The sequence below is a fragment of the Vicia villosa genome, unplaced genomic scaffold (assembly GCF_029867415.1).
Source record: "Vicia villosa cultivar HV-30 ecotype Madison, WI unplaced genomic scaffold, Vvil1.0 ctg.002310F_1_1, whole genome shotgun sequence".
NCBI classification, from domain to species: domain Eukaryota; kingdom Viridiplantae; phylum Streptophyta; class Magnoliopsida; order Fabales; family Fabaceae; genus Vicia; species Vicia villosa.
In genome coordinates, this window is record NW_026705890.1 from 261,826 (window position 1) to 283,727 (window position 21,902).

The 21,902-nt window shown below is 37.3% G+C and overlaps 1 protein-coding gene across 1 annotated transcript; it reads left to right on the top strand.

Annotated features, from left to right (window-relative positions):
• The first annotated feature begins 265 nt into the window (after positions 1–265).
• On the top strand, positions 266–13,746 carry LOC131638401 (uncharacterized). Its single transcript, XM_058908962.1, has 2 exons — positions 266–9,302; positions 13,254–13,746. Exon 1 carries the CDS (start codon positions 271–273, stop codon positions 3,742–3,744), a length of 3,474 nt encoding a protein of 1,157 aa, XP_058764945.1. The 5' UTR covers positions 266–270; the 3' UTR covers positions 3,745–9,302; positions 13,254–13,746.
• The last annotated feature ends 8,156 nt before the right edge of the window (positions 13,747–21,902 follow it).

The window sequence follows — 21,902 nt, forward strand, 5'->3', positions numbered from 1 at the left end:
CCCAAATAACTTTGTGTATAGGGCTTTGTTTTAAAAGTTTCCCTCTTTGTCCTGCCCAAGACAAATGAGTTTGTGTTTAGGGCTTTGTTTCAAAAATGAATCATAAATAAAGCGTCATTTTGAATTCCCTATACTATATGTTTTATTTTTGCTTTTTTCTGGAAATGGTAATCCTAAAAAACCAAAATAAAATAAAAAAAAAAAAATTTTTCAAAAAAAATCTGCATACACTCTTGCATTCATAAATTTTCTGAAATAAATATAAATCACATGTGCAGATTTACTGTTGATAAACCCATTGAATGCAATAACCCTATGCCCTCTCCCAACTTTGAATTTCCTGTGTTCGAAGCCGAAGAAGAGGAAGAAGAGGAGATCCCGGACGAGATCTCTCGATTACTTAAGCACGAGGAAAGAGCCATTCTGCCTCACAAAGAGCCTTTAGAAAAGATCAATTTGGGTTCTGAAGAAGACAAAAAAGAAGTGACCATTGGATCGCTGCTTGATACTGATGTCAAGAGTAAGTTGACAGACCTTCTCAAAGAATATGTTGACGTGTTTGCCTGGTCCTACCAAGACATGCCTGGGTTGGATACCAATATTATTCAGCATTACTTGCCATTGAAGCCAGAATGTCCGCCAGTTAAGCAGAAATTGCGAAGGACTCACCCTGATATGGCTAACAAGATCAAAGTGGAAGTTCAAAAACAGCTCGACGCAGGTTTTCTTGTCACCTCCGAGTATCCTCAATGGTTGGCTAACATAGTGCCAGTTCCGAAAAAAGATGGTAAAGTTAGAATGTGTGTTGACTACCGTGACTTAAACAAGGCCAGTCCAAAAGATGACTTTCCATTACCACATATCGACATGTTGGTCGATAACACTGCTAAGTTCAACGTCTTTTCCTTCATGGACGGGTTCTCTGGTTATAATCAGATCAAGATGGCTCCCGAAGACATGGAGAAGACATCTTTCATCACCCCATGGGGGACATTTTGCTACAAAGTGATGCCGTTTGGATTGAAAAATGCCGGCGCAACTTACCAAAGGGCAATGACTACTCTCTTTCATGACATGATGCATAAAGAAATCGAAGTGTATGTGGACGACATGATAGCCAAGTCCAGCACAGAAGAAGAACATATTGAATACCTTTTGAAGTTGTTTCAACGGTTAAGGAAATATCAGCTTCGCTTGAATCCTAACAAATGTACTTTTGGGGTTAGATCTGGAAAACTCTTGGGTTTCATTGTCAGCCAAAGAGGTATTGAAGTGGATCCCGACAAAGTCAGAGCTATTCAAGAGATGCCTGCACCAAAGACTGAAAAACAAGTAAGAGGATTTCTCGGACGATTGAACTATATCTCCAGATTTATCTCTCAGATGACTGCTACTTGTGGGCCAATTTTCAAGCTTCTCCGCAAAGATCAAGGGGTTGTATGGACTGAAGATTGCCAGAAAGCGTTTGACAGTATCAAAGAGTACCTGTTAGAACCACCAATATTGATTCCTCCAGTTGAAGGAAGACCACTAATCATGTACCTTACTGTGTTAGAAGAATCCATGGGTTGTATGCTTGGACAGCAAGATGAAACCGGTAAGAAGGAGCATGCCATCTATTACTTGAGTAAGAAATTCACAGACTGTGAGTCTCGTTACTCCATGCTCGAAAAAACATGTTGTGCTTTGGCATGGGCTTCAAAACGTCTCCGCCAGTACATGATCAACAATACTACTTGGTTAATCTCCAAAATGGATCCGATCAAGTATGTCTTTGAAAAGCCTGCCTTAACAGGAAGGATTGCCCGATGGCAAATGCTGTTATCCGAATATGACATTGAGTACCGTGCTCAAAAAGCAGTCAAAGGAAGCATTCTCGCCGATCACTTGGCGCATCAACCAATTAATGAATATCAATCTCTCAAGTTTGACTTTCCTGATGAAGATGTCTTGTACTTGAAGATGAAAGATTGTGACGAACCGTTACCGGAAGAAGGTCCTGAGCCTGGATCAAGATGGGGCCTAATTTTTGATGGAGCAGTAAACGCTTTTGGCAATGGAATTGGGGCAATCATCATCACTCCCAAGGGTACTCATATCCCGTTCTCCGCCAGACTGCTATTTGATTGCACCAACAACATCGCAGAATATGAAGCTTGTATCATGGGTCTCGAAGAAGCCATTGACTTAAGGATCAAGATCCTAGACATATATGGAGATTCAGCCCTTGTGATCAACCAAATCAAAGACAAATGGGAAACTTACCACCCTGGCTTGATTCCTTACAGAGATTATGCAAGACGTCTGTTGACTTTCTTCAACAAGGTGGAATTGCATCATATACCTCGAGATCAGAATCGAATGGCAGACGCCTTGGCTACTCTATCTTCCATGTTCAAAGTCAGTCACTGGAATGATGTGCCTAAAGTAAGAATCACGCGCCTTGAAAGACCTGCCTATGTGTTTGCAACTGAAGCAGTCATCGATGATAAACCGTGGTTCCACGACATCAAACGCTTCCTTCAAACTCAAGAGTACCCGCTTGGGGCATCAAACAAAGATAAGAAAACTCTAAGAAGACTTTCTGGCAGTTTCTTCCTGAACGGGGATGTGCTATACAAAAGAAACTTCGACATGGTTTTGCTCAGATGCGTGGACAGACACGAAGCAGACATGTTAATGCATGAAGTGCATGAAGGGTCCTTTGGAACTCATTCAAACGGGCATGCGATGTCCAAAAAGATCTTAAGAGCAGGATACTATTGGTTGACAATGGAATCTGATTGTTATAAACACGTGAAGAGATGTCACAAGTGCCAGATCTACGCAGATAAGATCCATGTGCCGCCGACTCTACTCAACGTTCTCTCATCTCCATGGCCTTTCTCCATGTGGGGTATTGACATGATTGGAATGATCGAACCGAAAGCTTCAAACGGTCATCGTTTCATCTTGGTAGCCATTGATTACTTCACCAAATGGGTCGAAGCAGCATCTTACGCCAATGTTACAAGACAAGTGGTTGTGAGGTTTATCAAGAACAACATCATTTGCCGATATGGTATTCCCAGCAAGATCATTACTGACAATGGTTCAAACTTGAATAACAAAATGATGAAAGAACTGTGTGAGGATTTCAAGATTGAGCATCATAATTCTTCTCCTTACAGACCAAAAATGAACGGCGCTGTTGAAGCCGCCAACAAGAACATTAAGAAGATCGTCCAGAAAATGGTCGTCACTTACAAAGACTGGCACGAAATGCTGCCATTTGCTTTACATGGGTACCGTACTTCAGTGCGTACTTCAACAGGGGCAACTCCCTTTTCTCTAGTATACGGCATGGAAGCTGTGCTCCCCGTAGAAGTTGAAATACCATCAATGAGAGTCCTTATGGAGACCAAGTTATCAGAGGCTGAATGGTGTCAAAGCAGATACGATCAGTTGAACTTAATCGAAGAAAAACGTATGACTGCTCTATGCCATGGACAGTTATACCAAGCAAGGATGAAACAAGCTTTCAACAAAAAGGTTCGACCTCGTGAATTTCAAGAAGGCGACCTCGTGCTTAAAAAGATCTTGTCTTTTCAACCAGACTCTAGGGGCAAATGGTCTCCTAATTACGAAGGCCCGTATGTTGTCAAAAGAACATTTTCTGGCGGCGCCATGACTCTTGCAACCATGGATGGTGATGAACTCCCATATCCTGTGAATGCTGATGCAGTCAAGAAATACTTTGTCTAAAAAATACAAAAGAACAGCTCGGTAAGTCGAAAACCCGCAAAGGGCGACTTAGGCAAAAATGAGCGTCTCGGTGGACTGAAAACCTGAAAGGGCGGTCCAGGCAGAAATTAGAGACAATAAACAGAAAAATTATTATCCTGGTAGATTGAAAATCTGAAAGGGCAATCTAGGCAAAAATTAGGGATTTATGACAAAGTAACTGCATCAGTCCGTACTTCGTCACCTGAGGAGTCTTCTTCATCAAAAGATCTTCAAACAAATCATCGCCAATCTGAAGCAACAAGCACAGTTGGAACTCAAAGTTGTTAAGGGAATAGTGGTTATTGCTTTCAATGTAGCCTTTTCCGCATAATTACCATTTCCAACTTTTGTAAATACTCCGTGGAATCATGCCTTTAGCTGATTACCATCCTATTAAATAAATTTGAGCCTTGTGCCCATTTGTTTGCAATCTTTAATTTCTTTCAGCTTGCAAAATAACGCTTTAATTGTGTTATTCACTTTTGAAACAAAAAAAGAAAAAAAGTTTTAAATGAATTTACTTCCCTTTTTCAAAATAAAAGCGAAACTTTCCTTTGAGTTGTGAACAACGGAAGGAACATCAGCAGTCGTCTCCATAGGATGAACAAAAGGATTCTCCCGGAAAAATTGTTGAGACAACGGTATTCTTGTCCCAGAAAAGAATTCTTAAAGCAATTATCCCTCGAGGTAAAGAAGCTCTTCTATCCCCAGTGAAGAAGCTCTTCTATCCCCATTGAAGAAGGTCTTTTATCCCCAGTGACGAAGATTTTCCATCTCCTGTGAAGAAGATCTTCCATCTCGATGAGAAAAGATGCTCATCTTCCCCAGAGAAGTTTAAAGCACGCAGCGCCATTCATCACCTGTGTTATTTACACCGTGTTGAAGAACATTTGCCAAGTATCTGGTTGTATTGCGACGTCGGTCCTTCTCCAGTATATACTTCATTGTTTGTCAAGTATCGTCAGTATGCATGCTACATTCATGACATTTATCATTCATACATATTTGCATCATTTATGCATTCTTGCATTTTTCAATAATCACTTGTTTAGGATATATCTATCCTCAAAAAGAAAAAAAGAAACAGGTATGGGTGTGTCATCTCTCCAAGTAGGTCGTCACCCATAAGCAGAAAGAACATCTTCTTTCTCCAGTTCCCCACTGAGATCATTCCTCGTGGAAGAAGGTTGCTTTAGTTTCTCCTCTCAAAACAAAGGAGAAAATTCCCATTCGAGTTCATTCCTCGTGGGTACAAAGTCTTGTTTGACTGTCTCTTTCCAATTCATTCTTGGTTAGAACCTTGTCTTTACCAAAAATTCAAATTCCGATTCCTCAAACAGAGTCGTGAAAAAAATAGAACCATAAACGATAGCCTCATCATCTGAGCAGTTTATGTTTCTTTCAAAAAATTTCCTCTCAAGGAAATCATTCATGAAGACCATTTGACAATCAGGGCCTTATTACTGTTCACAAGGCTGAACAACCAGTAATTTCCCAAGCAAAGTCTCCAGAATCATTTTATCACTCGGCTGATAATTGATCATGTCTTCAAAACCACTATCACGAGGCTGGTAGTCAGTAACTTTTTGTTCTGGTTATATTATTAAACATGTCTATCACAGGGCTGATAGTCGATAATATTAACCGAACCTTTGAAACTCTTTTTACCTTGTCAAGTCTATCACAATGCTGGTAGTCGGTAATACAGTTTCATACCTTTCACCTTCGCATTATTAAACAAGTCTATCCCCATGCTGATAGTCGATAATGTCGATAGGTAAGCTTTTCTTACAAAGCTATCATTCCCCGGAGAAGCATACACTTGCTTTCCCGAAAAGACAAAACGGATTCTCTTCCTAAAAACGGATTGAGACATCCTCCCCAACCTCTTTTCCCCAGCGGAGTCAGTTTTGATATTCCCTCGGTAAAGACATCCTTGCATCATTCGCAATTTTGGTATCTTAGGTCCAAAATTCGCGTCTTCTGATACCATCTCCTATCATTTGCATATGCATCATTTACATCTCTAACAAATTGCATAGCTTGTGTTTGTTACTTGTGACTCAGCAGGATTTAATCAGGAAATCACCCATCAGTACAAGTAACAATCAATTAGGGTTTTGTTCTCCCTTCATCTCAAATGAATCATCTTCATCAATAATCAACATTTGGTCCTCAGAGATTCATTTCAACAAGCTCAACAGCTTTGAATCGACTGAATTAGGGTTTTGACTGAAGACAGCACACTCCTGACTTTTGCTCAGAATTTGACCTAATGGCTTGGGACATGATATCAAGACCTCAAGTGCATCATTTTGACCTAATCCATTGGCTCATAACATCTCCTACACAAAGATTGATCTGGCAAATCCTCAGATCAGGGTTTTGAACTATTAGGGACCAAAATCAGGGATCACATTTGGGAAACCCTAAAAACCCCCAGGGAGTCAATCAAAGGTTTCAATCATCTTCAAATAATCCCTATGACAACATCCAATGGAAATTACATCTCAATTCAAGATCCACAGTCATCAATTTCATCTGGTCGACAATTAGGGTTTTGACCTGATTCACTGAATAACTGACTTTTTAATCAGGACATGGTGCCACAACTCAAACCATGGATCAATATCCTCTAATGCTTCAATATGATCCATTCACACCATTCATTTGATGAGGATAGCCTGTTTCATTGAAAACTCCAGAAACGCGATTCGTCTGAAAAAGTCAACTATACAAGATCACCATTGACTTTTGGGGAATTTTGGTCAACCATGACTTTTGAAGTTTTTTATCATCAATATATGATATGAGAAGTCATTTGATCAAGAAAAATCAAGAAAATCAATCAAGAATCAAAAAGTCAAAAGTTTGACTTTCATACTTAGAAAAATTTCTAAGTGTTTTTCAATGGTTTTTTCCAAACTTTGAAAGGGAATTTCTCAAAATTTCACCTACAAACTGAAAAAAACTTCCAACATGAAAGTTGTAGATTTTGATCCAATAAACAACTTTGACACATATAAATTTTTTCCATAAGATCAACCATTTAAGAGATATGGTGCTTCAAAGTTGGTACTTTTTGAAAACTTCACTTAAAACTTCATTTTCTTCAAAGTTCATGGAACTTTTTCACCCATTTCCTTAAGAGACTTGAGGAAACTTTCAACTAGGCTTTTGAAGTATGTAATATGAGCTTTCCAAAATGTCAAAGAGCATGAAAAAATATGGAGTGTAGGTATGGTTTTGAATTATGCATTTAGTGATCATTTTCACTTGAATTTTCACCATTTTTCACTAAGTTTCAAGACTACATGACCTATAATCCAAGCAATGATGCAAAGAGGCAATAATTGAAGAGATATTTTCTGATATAAGATCAGAATGGAAGAGGATAAGAAGCTTGGGATTTAACCATGGTTTAGTAACTTTTAACCATGTGCATTAAATGTAAAGATTCCATTTTATCTTCAAATGCCAAATCACCAATTCTTGATCAACTTGCAAAGCTTTGTATTCAGAAACCTTGGCCTATAAATAGAGGTCCAAACTTCATTGCAAATCACACCAAAACCTCACAATTATAGGTTTTCTCTCTTCTTTCTTGAATTACAAGTCATGTGTTTCAAAGTGAGGTAGAAAACTCAACCTCCATCTCTTGCAAGTTCTGACCAAAGTGATGCTTCCCACAAACCACAAACATCATATGGGATGTGTTTGATCCATCCATACACCCCAAATCACCCTAAATCTCAGAATCACTCTTCAACCACCATATTTGCATAAAATGAGCCTTAACATATCAATTCTCATACCAGGCCATATCTGTCCAAGTTAATCATCTAAACACACTCCATATACTTTACATGAACTGTTCCAACCATCATACATGATCTGAAACCTCAAAATCAACTAACTTGATCCTCACTTAAGCTAAACTGCAGTTCGGGTACCACAAGGTGATCAAGAGGTTTCCAGTTCATTCCAGGCATTCAAACACATCACATAAGGTCCATTGAAGCTATCCAGATCATCACAAAGCATCTGTAACACCTCCAGGCACGATTTCAATTTCCAGTTTGGCCGTTTTTGAGGTAAGTGCTCATGAACTTCAAACTCCATCATACATGCATCATAAATGAAAAATGAACATACCATCTTGTTTCTGCACCTATGAGGATCATTAACCCTCAATCAATTGCATCATAACATGATCATACACGATTTCACATTGAATTTCAGTTCTAGGGTTCTTCGTGTTCATCAGAAAATTGATAGCCTTAGAGTGAAAATAAATGAAATTAAAGATCACCATCATGTTCCTTATGAAAAAACGAGTGAGATAGACTATCTACTTGATCAAAACAATCCAGTTTCAAAGATTTTCAAAAATCAAATGGGGATGGTGTTCTTGGCGCGTTTTTTGTTCAGAAAATTCAAATTCTTGTTTTCCAATATAACTAAATGGACGCGTGTATGTTACAAGCCACGAGCGTGGCTCAGTTGGCTTTTGTTTTGAGAAATAACCTCCAGGTCGTGGGTTCAACACCCTTAGGGGCCAAAACCTCTTTTTTATCATTTTTTTTCTTATTTTTCTTCACAACTTCACCATTTGTTTTAACCAATCAAATTAACTCATTTTTTATTCATTTTTTAAACACTTCTCATTTAATATATGTATTTTATGAATATCCAAAAAAAATCACAAAAAAAGATTTATTTAATATGTTTTTAATTAGGTTTAAAATGATACATTTTTAAGTGTTTTTAATTACTTTAAATATCGTTTTTCATTTAATTTTTAACCTAATCACTTGTAAATATTTTTTGTGATCAAACCCTAATCATTTAGGTCTTAATTAAGCATTAAAATTTGTTTTAACTTAATTAAGTTGACTTTTGTCAAATTCAAATCGTTTTAAAACGAACGATCGCGGTTCTTTTCAAAAACAATGAACCATTTCTTTTTGAAACTTTTGATTAAATCTTTTAATTGATTAATTGGTTTTCAAAACGATGTGGGGCCTCTCGAATATTAGAGAGTATAAGACCCACTCTTTTTTCTTTTATACAGTTTTTCTTTGTACAGAAAACTCTTTCAAAACAAAATCTTTTCAAACAATTTTCAAATCATTTTCAAAACAACCAAACTTCAAATTATTCAAAACTTTTCAAATATACCATGGGCCTCCACGTAGGTATAAGTCCCAAGCCCCTTTTGTACATACCCATTCCAGTACATGAAATTAGGTATTTCATTGTACGCCTTTCTGTACATACATTTTTTGTACATACACTTTTTGTACATACTCCTTTTTGTACATATCTCAATCAATTTGTTTTTAACTTTGAATAACAAACCAAAAATGAAGGTTTTCTTTAAATCTTCCCAAAAAATATACCATGGGCCTCCATGTAGGTATAAGTCCCAAGCCCTTTTGTGAATACCTGTTTACATAGCTTTGAATAAACTCAAGTGGACCTCTCCTCGAGTATAAGTCCCGAGCCCTGTGTATACAAATGGATCATGCTTACAGGTATATTTCCTTCATAAACTCCATTATATACACACACTTTGTCATATATAACTGTTCATATAACTGTTCATATTTGTTCATGTACTTGTGCATATTTGTTTGTACTTGTTCATACTTGTGATTGTGTTATATATGCTTGTTCAACTTAGTACAACACTAGGTTCCCCATAGCCTCCTATTGGGCTTCGTGCAAAGAATCTCCACTAGTTTAGGTTAGGACATAGAGTATGGTTTCCCGGTGAAATCGCTCTAATAGCTCAAACCAACTATACCACGCCTCCCCTTGGGCTTTGTACAAACGAGTGACCCTCCCATAGCCTCCTCTTGGGCTTACAATGCAAGGACCCTGGATTATCCCTCCCATAGCCTCCTCTTGGGCTTACAATGCAAGGACCCTCGGATAGCCTCCTCTTGGGCTTCGTACAAGGACCCACGGGCTTCTTATAAGCATCCCCAATATCCAAAACCAAATACCCTAGGAGATTAGACATTTTTCATCTCTATGCTAGGAGTATCTCTTATATATCATCACAAACAATCAATCAATCAAACTTTTTTGCCACAAGTCTGGCTAATCAATCAATCTTCTTTTTGCCACAAGGCTGGCTAATCAATCAAACCGTTTTACCACCGTACTGGATGATTAATCAAAGTTTTTGTCACAAGGCTGACTTCATTGAAACTTTTGCCACGAGGCTGGCTGATTAATCAAAACTTTTTGTCACAAGGCTGACTTCATTGAAAGTTTTTGCCACAAGGCTGGTTAGACAAACAAAAAATCAAACAGATGTATGTGATGATATAGATTAGATACATCTAGCATTTAGACGACATTTGTCTATTTTCCTTTGCTTCCACTAGCATAAGTGGGAACTACGATTGCTCTGACTTTCTCAACATCCCTTTGAGAATACGTAGGCACAAGGTCGATCCTTGGCGAGCAAAACAAAACAAAAAAAACCATTCAAACCTTAGCACCCGTAGACCCCGAGCTACAGATGCTCTGATTCCCTTTAAGGGATATGTATGCAGAGGATCGCGATGATCTTTGCGAGCATAATCAAACAAACACCTTAGGTCCCACCTATTTCAACAAGAACCTCTCAACAAGAATGGAATGAAAAACAAAGTAAAGAACCCTGTAGAGTACTACAGATACGTTGGGTGCTAATACCTTCCCTTCGTATAACCAACCCTCTTACCCAAGATCTCTCCCCCCACTTTTAGGTTATTGCAGCTTTTTTCCTTTTCCTCCTTTGGAAATAATAAAAAGTTTGGTCGAAATAAAAGAAAAATCATTTTTATGAGCACTTGAGCCCAAAGAAGGCATCAGGTGTCTCATCCCACAAAAAAGAGGAACAAAACGATTTTTCGCCCGCGACAGGATGTGGAGAGTATTAGGGAGAAGATTTGTCGTCCTGGTTTTACTTATACTCTGACTAGGGCTGGGCTACCGAAGACATTTACTCGTAGTCAGTTGACGGAGGAGGCTCAGTTGGTGACCTCGGTAGTCCTTTACAACATAAGGCCACGAAGTCACACTTCCTCCATCACCATTGATATTGCAGGCCTGGTTCAGTGTATCTTGAATGGCGATAATGTGGATGTATCGAGGATTGTGGCGAATGAGTTGAAGAGAGTCGCCCTGAATGGGACTCGTCATGGTGATGGGGTAAAATGTAGATTGATTTTTCCTGGACTTATTATGGGTTTGTGCAGGAAAGCTGGAGTCCGGTTTCCACCTGGGGGAATGATTCCCATGGATGGCGTTATAGATGATATTTTTGCTAATAGGTACTGTCTGCCTGGAGGCTGTCCTCATGGTGTTGCTGCTAATGCACCTGACCTTCCTGATGCTGCTTGAGCTGTTCCGGTCGCTGCTACACCGCCTGCTGGTTCTCAGTATGGTGATGCAAGTGACTGGAACTATCAGATGCACATGGCGCATCAGAGAGCCTTTATGTTTTTACAGGATTCTATCCGGCAGTTATCTCTCCAGCAGCCTGTAGGTTCCAGGGATGATCTTTTTGCTTATGCTTCATGGCCTGAGGGCAGGCCAGATCCTGAGGAGGGGATGGAGCAGGATGATCAGGAGACTTCCGATGAGGAGTAGATTTTTTTTTATGTTTTGCTGTTTTTAGTTTTTTATGTTAGCATGTTAGAACAAATTTTTTTGTTGCTTTGTTTTTAATTTTGTTCCATCCTTTTGGATGAGGTACTTTGAAAGGCTAAGTTTACGCCTTTGGATAGTTAACACCATTTGGTGTGGTTTATATTTATATATATATATATATATATATATATATATATATATATATATATATATATATATATATATATATATATATATAAAAGTTCAGTTTATTTTATTATCGCATTTATTTTTAAGTAGTTTTATTTTAGTGTTTATGTTGAAGAAATAATGGTTTTTGATAGTTGTCCTGATGATTAATTAGCTGGAACACGAATTTTTGTTGTCACGATGAATGTGGGTGATGCAATACAATTTGAGTGGTGATGATATAAGTTGAAAACTGTACGTGCAAGGTACATCCTTTATCGTTTTATTTATCAAGTACCTTTGATTCTGATGCTTTTAATTGTACAAATTAGTTGTCAGTAATTTCTGTTGGTAAAATTAGTTCAATTGTGAATCACTTTAGCCCAGATTTAGTTGTGAGGAGACTTTCCACTGTATATATAATTGAGTTGGATACCAGCAATGTGCGTTTTAACTCGTTTTCCTTATGATTAATCTTGCATTTTTATTAAATTGTGTTAAGCATGAAAGTGATCAAGGCGTTTTGTTCCGCACTATGAGAATAACTTCCTATCCAAATGTAACCTACCCGGTGAGTGTGTGAGTATTTGCTAACCACTTTGAGCCGTTTGCCAAGATTCTTATCGGTTAAGCTTGTGTTGTATATTGATCTCTCTACCGATTTTTGATAGAATCTTGATGATTTCCTTTTTACCTTGAACTGTTGCCATGAAAGATGGTTAGGATTGATTCCTTTTTGCCTTAGAATAGGGAGCATTCTTAATTATGTGATGGTAATATACAAGTTGGGGAGAATGAAATAAAGGTGTACATTGGTGGGGATAAAAAAAAAAGATGTTGCTCAAGGGGTGTGTATATATATATATATATATATATATATATATATATATATATATATATATATAGTAAATAAAAGAGAAAAAAAAAGAGAAGAAATTTTTTTGTGACCCTTGAGCAAGTAGAAGAAAGGAAAAGATGGATAGAATAATGTGGTAAACTTGGTTGGTGTGGTTGTGAGGATTGAATTGTAATTGAATGCTCTCTTAGGTTTTGACACTTTCGTTTCAATGGCCGTGAGAAATGACACTTCCTTGTTAACCAAGCCAAGCTACAACCCTAAAGTCCTTTGTGATTCATGCTTTTACGCTTTTTATATATCTTTTGTTTAGATGAGTTCATAATCAATTCTGGATGTTTGCGTCATTGTCTGGTGAGTGTTAGGATCCTCCATTTTTGTTCTCTCAATAAAGAAGTGCGTAGGTGTGATTCATTCTTGAACTTCTGTTGCTTGTGGAATTTCTGACATAGAATTTGCATATAGGATTAGCATCTTTATCATGGTACTTTGATTGAAATTGCTAAGGATTGATCTTTGTGTACTTTTGGAATTTGAACCATTCAATTGTTCTTGTTTCTGCTTGGTTGTTTCATTGTTGATATTTTGTGTTCCCGGCAATTTATCATTGTTTTGTTTGAGGACAAACAAGAGTTTAAGTTGGGGAGAGTTGTTAGGTGCCAAATTGTGTTAATATTTAGTTTAATTAGTGGCACCTTTCGACCGCTTTTATCGAGTATTCGTACAATTCCCTGTGGTTTTAGATAATTATTTGTAGTTTATAATTTTTAGCTTTTATTTTATGTTAATATGTGTTTTAGTTATGATTTTGTAGGTCTTAGCTAATTTTGGGAAGTTTTGAGCTTGTTTTGGCCATGTTTGAAGACTGGTGGGCAGAGCATAGCGCGTGTCGCGCCCTGGGCCAGTTATTTTCTTGAAGCTTCAAGCAGAGAGAAGCGCGCGTGGCGTGCTTGGGCGGTTTAACATTCAAGTGTAATGGCGCGATGCGCGCTAGAGGGCGCGACGCGCCCTGGACAGAAAACAGAATTGCTATTTAAGGAGCAAATCAGATATTTTTCCATCTTCTTGATCTTCTTGAGAGCTCAAAGAACCACAAACCACTGTAGCAACTGAAGAATTGGAGAATCAAAGCCTTGATCGTCGACTAATCGCCGTAGATGCTTGTCATTCTTCATCCTTACCTTATTGAGCAAGCAACCATTTCTATGGATAGCTAAATCTCTTTTGTATCAAGATAAGATGTAATCCTCCTTGACTTGGGTATGTTTTTCTTGTGAATATGTTATGTATGAACAAATGATGATCAATATAGATGGTTTAGTTTGTTTATTAAAGCTTTTCTATGGTATAAATGTTTGAGACATCAATGTTTGTATCTAGACCTAACTTTATCATCTATCAAACTATAAGTTGCAGACATGGATTTAGTGTTTGATGTTTACTTTGTATCGGTTTTAAAACGTTATTTGTATTGTTTAAACGGTGGAGAAATCGGCGGTTAAACAATACGGTAAATCCAGCTATATCGTTGCGGACACGGACGGTATAGACGTCGATACGTAATTATATTGATCGTTAACGAGTTCATATACATATATTTAAAAGGAGACATACAAAGTTAGGTCGATGAAATCGAATCTTGATACATTTTCTTAAACTTAGAACATTCATTAATTTACTCTTTGCTACTAAAGTATTGAATGATCTTTTCAAACTCAAAACCAAAGTAACATTAACTCAAGACAAAAAGGCTATAGAACGGCGGTGGTATCACAATAATCCCTATGGATACGATATAAACGAAAAGTACTCAAGCATACTCTTTCAACAGGGGACAAGATCATGCATTCGTAGGCAACATCGAGGGTCATCCAGGGACCATGATCTTTTATGATTTTTGAATCGAGGGACGTTTGCAATTGGTACCTCTATGTTCGAGGCACAACCATTATTCATTCGTAAGGCAACCAAGAGGGGTGTACCCTAGAGGTGAGTGGGTGCGAGTGTGTTAGATTCAAGTATTTAATCTTATGTTTAGGTTAGCTAGCATTTGATTTCGTTATCTTGCCATACACACCTAATTACTAACAGTTAATCATACATGCGGAAAATAAAAGCGGAAATAAAACCTAACTATTACGGGGCTTCGGGGAGGGGAGTACATATTCCAAAATGGGGGATTTAAGGAAAGAATAAATCCTAAGAGCTATTACAACAAAAACTTTGCAACCTATACAGATTCTCTAGAATTTAAAATAAAAAATAGTAAGCAATCATGCATGCGACAATCACAGAAAATTTAGATCGAGGAAGAAAATCGGGAGGAGTTAGGCTTGGAAAAGATGTAATTAAGAAAAAAATTCTCAATCTAAATTAATTACCTAATTGTAAAAATTAACCTAAATCTAATTAATTAAAGGGATTAATCTACCAATTAAATCATTTTACGTCTAATTAAATCTAAATGATTTTAATTAATAAGCCTAAAAATTAGTTAAATCCTAAAAAAAAAGTAAAATAATTAATTAATTCATAAATCTAATTTTTTTGGTTTTATAAGAGTTTTAAGTGATAAAATTAAGTATACATCCTAACTAAAATTTAAATCTGTCTAAGTGAATTATAAGAGAAAAAAAGTTTAGTTGCTTGATTTAAAAAAACTAATTTTAGTGATTTTTATTTTGTTAGAAAAGAAAAAAAGGAAGAAATTTGTTAACTAAAGGAAAAAAGGAAGGGAAAAGGTAAAAAAGGGAGAGAAAACAAAGTGTGGGACGCTAGGATCGAACCCAGGTCCTTCACATTACTGGCCACTCTCTCATACCACCTGCGCTGCGATCGTCATCTATAAATCAAGTGCATGGAAATAACTAAAAATGAAAACGCGTGCAAATCAATGCTCAGTCAAACGTGGGACCCCCGGTCCTTGGATGGACCAATTGTGAGTGTAGAGAGGAGACATATGCTTTGACCGGCCAATTAGATTGTCTCGCTTGGTGGCCTACAAGTCTTTAATACTGTTCATCGTCTTCACCGATTGGGCATGGATTTTTGCTACGGATTTGCCATGTTTCTGCCACAGTTTTGCTACAACTTTTCGTAGCGAATAATGATAATTCAAAACCTGCAAAAAAAAACATCAAATAATTCGAACTAACAAACCAGATCGCATATTTAGACCATGGAGAATTCAATGGTGTAGTTTATTTGGTCTGAATCCAATTGTAACTATGAAAACGAAAGCCAAGCTTTCGTGAGCCCTAGTTATGGCGTCTCATGCTACGGACCTTAAAACTCCAACCTGATGATTCTAACCTGTACTAATCAACGACGGGTACACATTAGAAGTGATAGATTCTGTTAAAACACAACAACAGTTAAAACACGAAAACAAAATAAAATAAACGAAGAATTTTATCATGATGTGTTATGTTTCAACCATCTTTAGGCATGGTAAATGATCCCAACATGCTCTTTGATACCTCAGGAACGTAATGGAAGGGTTTTTTGGCCTAGGAACCTCCTGAAAATCTTTCTTTCTCGTGCCCTAGGTTTGTGAATATTTGGAGCTTCTCAAACGTGTTTAGGTGACTGTGGATTCGTCGTCTCACGGGGCTGCAATGTTGTGTATATATATGAGATGAATTTAGGTCAAAAATGTTAGAGAGAGAGAGAGCATGATATTTGATTGGAAAATATTTGTTTTTAATTATGCATGGAAACCTTCTTTTTTTGGCTTCAATCTATTTCCATACCTTGTCACGATTTATTGGCCTTATTAGATGAACTTGGACTTGATTCAATGAATGGAATATTTTGTGTGATTTAATTTGATTTAAATTGAATTTAAGTACATAAGTCCAAAAATAAATATAATAAAACCATAAAATAAATATCAAATAATATTTGAGCCTTTAATGAGCTTAACATCACGTGGATGGTCCAACACCAATGGCCCATTATTTGAAAATACAAACTTCTTCACTTAGCGTTTCATGCTTTTTCTCAAATTTTCCCAACTTCTGACAATCATAACTCATTCAATACTTATCTTATGAAGGTGTTCTAGGACTCTTTGGAAAGCTCAAGATGTCCTCTCGAGTCACTTTGGAACCTTCTTTGTATTTGAAGATTTTATCTTGATGATATTTGCCTTGACAAAAAACAGCATTCTGTGAACTTCTAGAAGAACCTGTAATGTTTTGGCTCATATCTCTCAAATTATGCATTTCTTGGTCTTGGTCCCAACATCAAAGTTGTATAGAGTTAATTTTCATTGAGGATGAGCTTTGGTTAGACAATATCTGATGAGCCATGTGAGAGTTATGTCCAGTCAAAGTTTAGTTGACTTTCTTCAAAAACCCTAATTTAGAAACTTTATCTTTAGATGATTTTTGGAGCTTTTCTTGATGAATCATGATCAATCCTTGATCAAATGATGAATTTAACTTCAATATGTTGATGTTAACCAAAAATCTGGAGTTTTGATTGTAGGTTGACCATAGTTGACATTATACCTAGCATAGGCGACTGTTGATCTTTTGAGCAATTAACTGAACAATCTTGTGAATCAAGGCTTGAAAATTGGTATAAGGATTCTTTGAAGCATATAGGAAGCCAAGAAGTCAACTTGAGATCTTAGAAGTTGCATATCCTTGATGAGAAACGAAATCCTAACTCATAGGAACTTGTTTAGGAGAAAAGCAAGTGTGCCTAATTCATGTGTAGTCTTGAGCCACCAATAAACTTATGAGCTTGAGAAGATCTTGAAATAAGTTATCTCAAAATGTGTGGGAAAATTTCGGGGTATGACACCTGCAACTGTTCAATCTTCTTAAACCTGAAGAGGTAGATTGACTTGTTTGCCTATCTTGATCTGAAGGTGGAAGATGATTGAACACTTGAGTACCACAAAATTTGAACTCGCCGGTGCCGGAAGCAGTTCTTTTAGAGATGGGCTTAAAGATGCCATCCAGGTGTTGACAGAATGTTGTTGGAATGAATCTCTGTCTGGATTGTATCTGATAGGTATACTAAAGGGTGTCAGGATGAGTCATACACTAGGCCATGTACATGTTCAAGAGTATTAGAACGAGTCGTCCATTAGGCTATATTAGGGAGTGCCATCCATTAGGCTATATCAGAGTGAGCCATCCATTAGGCTATAGAAAGAGTCAGCCATCTGTTAGGCTGTATTAGAAAGAGTCATCCATTAGGCTATAGAAAGAGCCAGCCATCCATCGGGCTGTATTGTGATGAGCCATACATCAGGCTATATCAGAGTGAGCCATCCATCATGCTATATCGGAGTGAGCCATACATTAGGCTATATCGGAGTGAACCATCCATCAGGCTATATTGGAATGAGCCATACATTAGGTTATATCGGAGTGAACCATACATTAGGCTATATCGGAGTGAGCCATCCATCAGGCTATATTGAAATGAGCCATACATTAGGATATATCGGAGTGAGCCATCCATCAGGCTATACTGGAATGAGCCATACATTAGGCTATATCGGAAGAGGTCATACATTAGACGAGCCATTCATTAGGCTATATTGGAATGAGCCATACATTAGGCTATATCGGAAGAGGTCATACATTAGGCGAGCCATTCATTAGGCTATCTCATAAGGGGGCATACATTAGGCGAGCCATACATTAGGCTATCTCAGAAGGGATGATGAGAATATTGGAATAAGTCGTACACTAGACTGTATCCGTGTATATCATAAAAATTCGTTCACTAGACTATATCTGAAGGAGGGAGTCATACATTAGACTATATGAATATTAGAACGAGTCATACATTAGATTATGTCGGGAGATGGGAGTCGTACATTTGACTATATCAGAACGAGTCGTATATTAGGCTATATCTGAAGGAGTAAGTCGTACATTAGACTACCTTTGAATGAGTGATATTTTGGATGAGTAATTGGAAGAGGGGTCAGGATGATTCGTACACTAGACTATATCTAAAAATGTACCCACAGAATAAGTCTTACGCTAGACTGTATCTGGTAATAAGGCTTTTTCGAATAAAGACTGACAAAATAATGTTTTGCAGGATGGGAAACTTGAAGGAAAATGTTCGTCAGAATGAACCTTCGTTTTGATTATATTTGAGAGAAATGTTAATCTGGATGGGAACTGGAAGGACAGTGCTTATCAGAATGAACCATCGTCTTAACTGTATCTGATGACGAATAAGTTGTTAATAACATTCGTCTGCTCGGGAATTAACCTGAAAAACCATATTAGTTTCATGCAATGTTATGATGCATGGAATATACTGTGATGATGTTCTCAAAACAAAATGAGAATGCTATATGTATGTATTTGTTATGATATGTTATGAATGATGTATGAATGTAACCATGCAATTGGAGCATGTTGACGACTCCATATAGCAAATTCCGATTGGGAAAATAAATCCCTGCAGGAGGTGATGACAATGTTTCTTCACCCTGATCTTAGAATGACCTTGTTGGGGATTCCTTCCTCATGTTCAAGAATACTCAGCCAAGGATTTTTATTGTCGCCTGGGGATGAAAGTAACTTGAAGGATCTGATCTTGATGTACCTTGACAGGGGATAAAAGAGATGAATAATCATCTGATGCACTATCTGACCAAGTTTCAACTAAGAGTGTCAACCTTACCGGGAATAGTGAGTTTGAATAAACCATGCTGGAGAAGAGAATTGTATCGGAGAACTTGTAGTGTTTGAGACGTATACTCCATTGGGGAATCAAGTCTCTGTTGGGAAAGAGATCATTTAAAGATAACCTCCTGGTGAAAACCACTATATGGGGAAGATTCCCTGAGATTTCAATTTTCAATGCCCCTATGTGTAACACCCTTCTAAACCCCGCGGAAATTAATAAAATAATTCAGAGTAAAACATGAAAACAAGGGTGCCACAATTCAATTTAAAACAAATTATCACAAATCAATTGTCATGCTTCACTTAGGGGAAAATCATCCATTTAACAAAATCATGTTTCTATACAGCGGAACATTAATCAACAGATAAGCATAACATCATCTATGCAATATCTCACAAAATTACTCCAATAACAACAAAATAGAGTATCATCATAAACTCTAAACTAACGTTCCCCCAGTGTTACAATATCAGAGCATGACACCGACGCTATACCAATAAACTGACTCATGAGCTAATCCTCACCGAGCCAAAAGCCGCTACTCGCCAATCTAAAATTATCAAAGTAAGGGTGAGTCTCACTCACAATTAACAAATGTTATCGAATCATAAACAATAACACATCATAGTCACATTATTCATCCAATTTCGTTATATTCAGATTGTCAGGAAGTACTCATCAACACACAACACAAATAGAATACATTACCAAGAGGCAACACCATAATTCATCCAAACAAATCATAACCATTACACAATCATCACATATTATAACATTGGACAATCTTCCATTCATGTTATAATAACACAAGTAACCTAATGCAAATGCAACTATATGCATGTGGTACCAAAATCTGGGATAACCCAACTCACCGATCCACCATCGTCAAGGATACGGCAACACCCACTCACTAATTCCACACAATGGGAATTAGCTACCACTGATCCGCCATCGTCAAGGATCAGCCACATAATGATTATGAATGCATGTATCAACCATAACATGCTTATCGCCCACATAAATCAACCAAATGTCATAATCATCAACCACCACAATAATCAATAGCCATACACAGTTATGCTATTTCTCAACCACAATAAAATACATATTTTACATCAACAATATATGTATAACAAACACCAATTACACCCACAACATCATAACAGGTAAATCATTCATTATACAATGCAACAACGATAACACCCCTCACAATCGTGTACCAAGTACAACAAAGCAACTCATCAACGACAAAGTATTTACCTCATCATTCCTCAAAACACATGATAACCATATTTACCATTAACAACACCCATTTGCACAATTAACAGAAGCAACCACATTATCACAACATACATCATTGCACATATTCAATTATGCACACAACAACCATTGCACCTCATCAGCTATGCAAAACCAGAATAAACCACATTCGAAGAAAATGATACTTTTTAAAATAAAATCAAGTTGTTATTGTTTTATTCGTTTCATATGGTAGAACATTCAATTTAAGGAACAACGTCCAAAATAGCGTCTAAAACGGACTTACGGTTTGAAAGTTACACATCTTTAACTTTTTACAAGAAAATAGTTATCGCTACAGCACGCGGCGCAACCAGAGTTCGCGGCGCGACCTGAAGCATACAAACACGTTCGCGGCGCCAACCTATGCACGCGGCGCGATGCGAGAAAACAAGTACGCCTTCGCGGCGCGCACCTACCTTCGCGGCGCGAACTGGCAAAAGTCAGAGCTTTCATCGCATTTGACAGCATTACGGGATTTACCCCAAAATCCCCAAAACCAAACCAATTTATGTTATGAACCTCAAATACCACCATATCAGCCACATACATGTTATAACACAAATATAACATCCAAGGAGGATCATTTAATCATCATAACAATCCTATAATCATACAATTCATCAAATCATACAATTCATCAAATCATACAATTCCCCTCAAAATCATCCCAAAACCCCAATCCATCATACAACCAATTGACACAAATAATGCATCTAAATCAGTCCTATTATCTATAATACGATAAAAGATATTAACCGGAAGAGTCCCCCCTTACCTTAGCCAAAGATCTTGATTAGCCCTCTTCCTCTTTTGTTCCTCTTTCACGTATCAGCTTTCCAATCTCTCATCTCCTCTGCTCTGCTTTTCACGTTCTTTTTTCCTTTTTCCCAATTTTCCTTATTTCCTTTATTTTATGAAAACATAAAATAATTAGTAATGGGCTTACTCCCTTAGCACCCCCATACTACTAATCTCACCATTCTAGCCCAATGGCCCTTAATCCACAATTTTCCAATAATTCAACAAAATACCAAATAATTCTAAATAATAATTTAATTTCCGATTAAATTAAAATTAGAAAATATGGGGTGTTACAACTCTCCCCCACTAAAAGAGTTTTCGTCCTCGAAAACATACCTCAAGTAACCAGCTCGTATAAGAGTCCTTCACCTGAGTCTCCAGCTCTCAATTAACATTACCATCAGTCAATCCCCAAAAATCCATCTGACATAACCAACAGGAAACATGTTTCATACATTCAAATCCCAGTTCTCACGTCGCATTTGACTATCCAAAAGTATACCACTCGCTTTATCTCCAAAAAGGTTAACAACAACAGAACATTGAGGTACAACCTATACAATACGCTCAACAAACGAGTAATACAATTACACAATTTATAGTATGATCACACTTGATCAACAATACAGTAATGGATCCCTTCTACCAAACATACCAACCTTAGACACGCTTTTCCATCTGAGCGATA

Excerpts from the sequence above, each read along its gene's own strand:
- LOC131638401 (XM_058908962.1), top strand. The coding sequence starts at position 271 with ATGTGCAGATTTACTGTTGATAAACCCATTGAATGCAATAACCCTATG.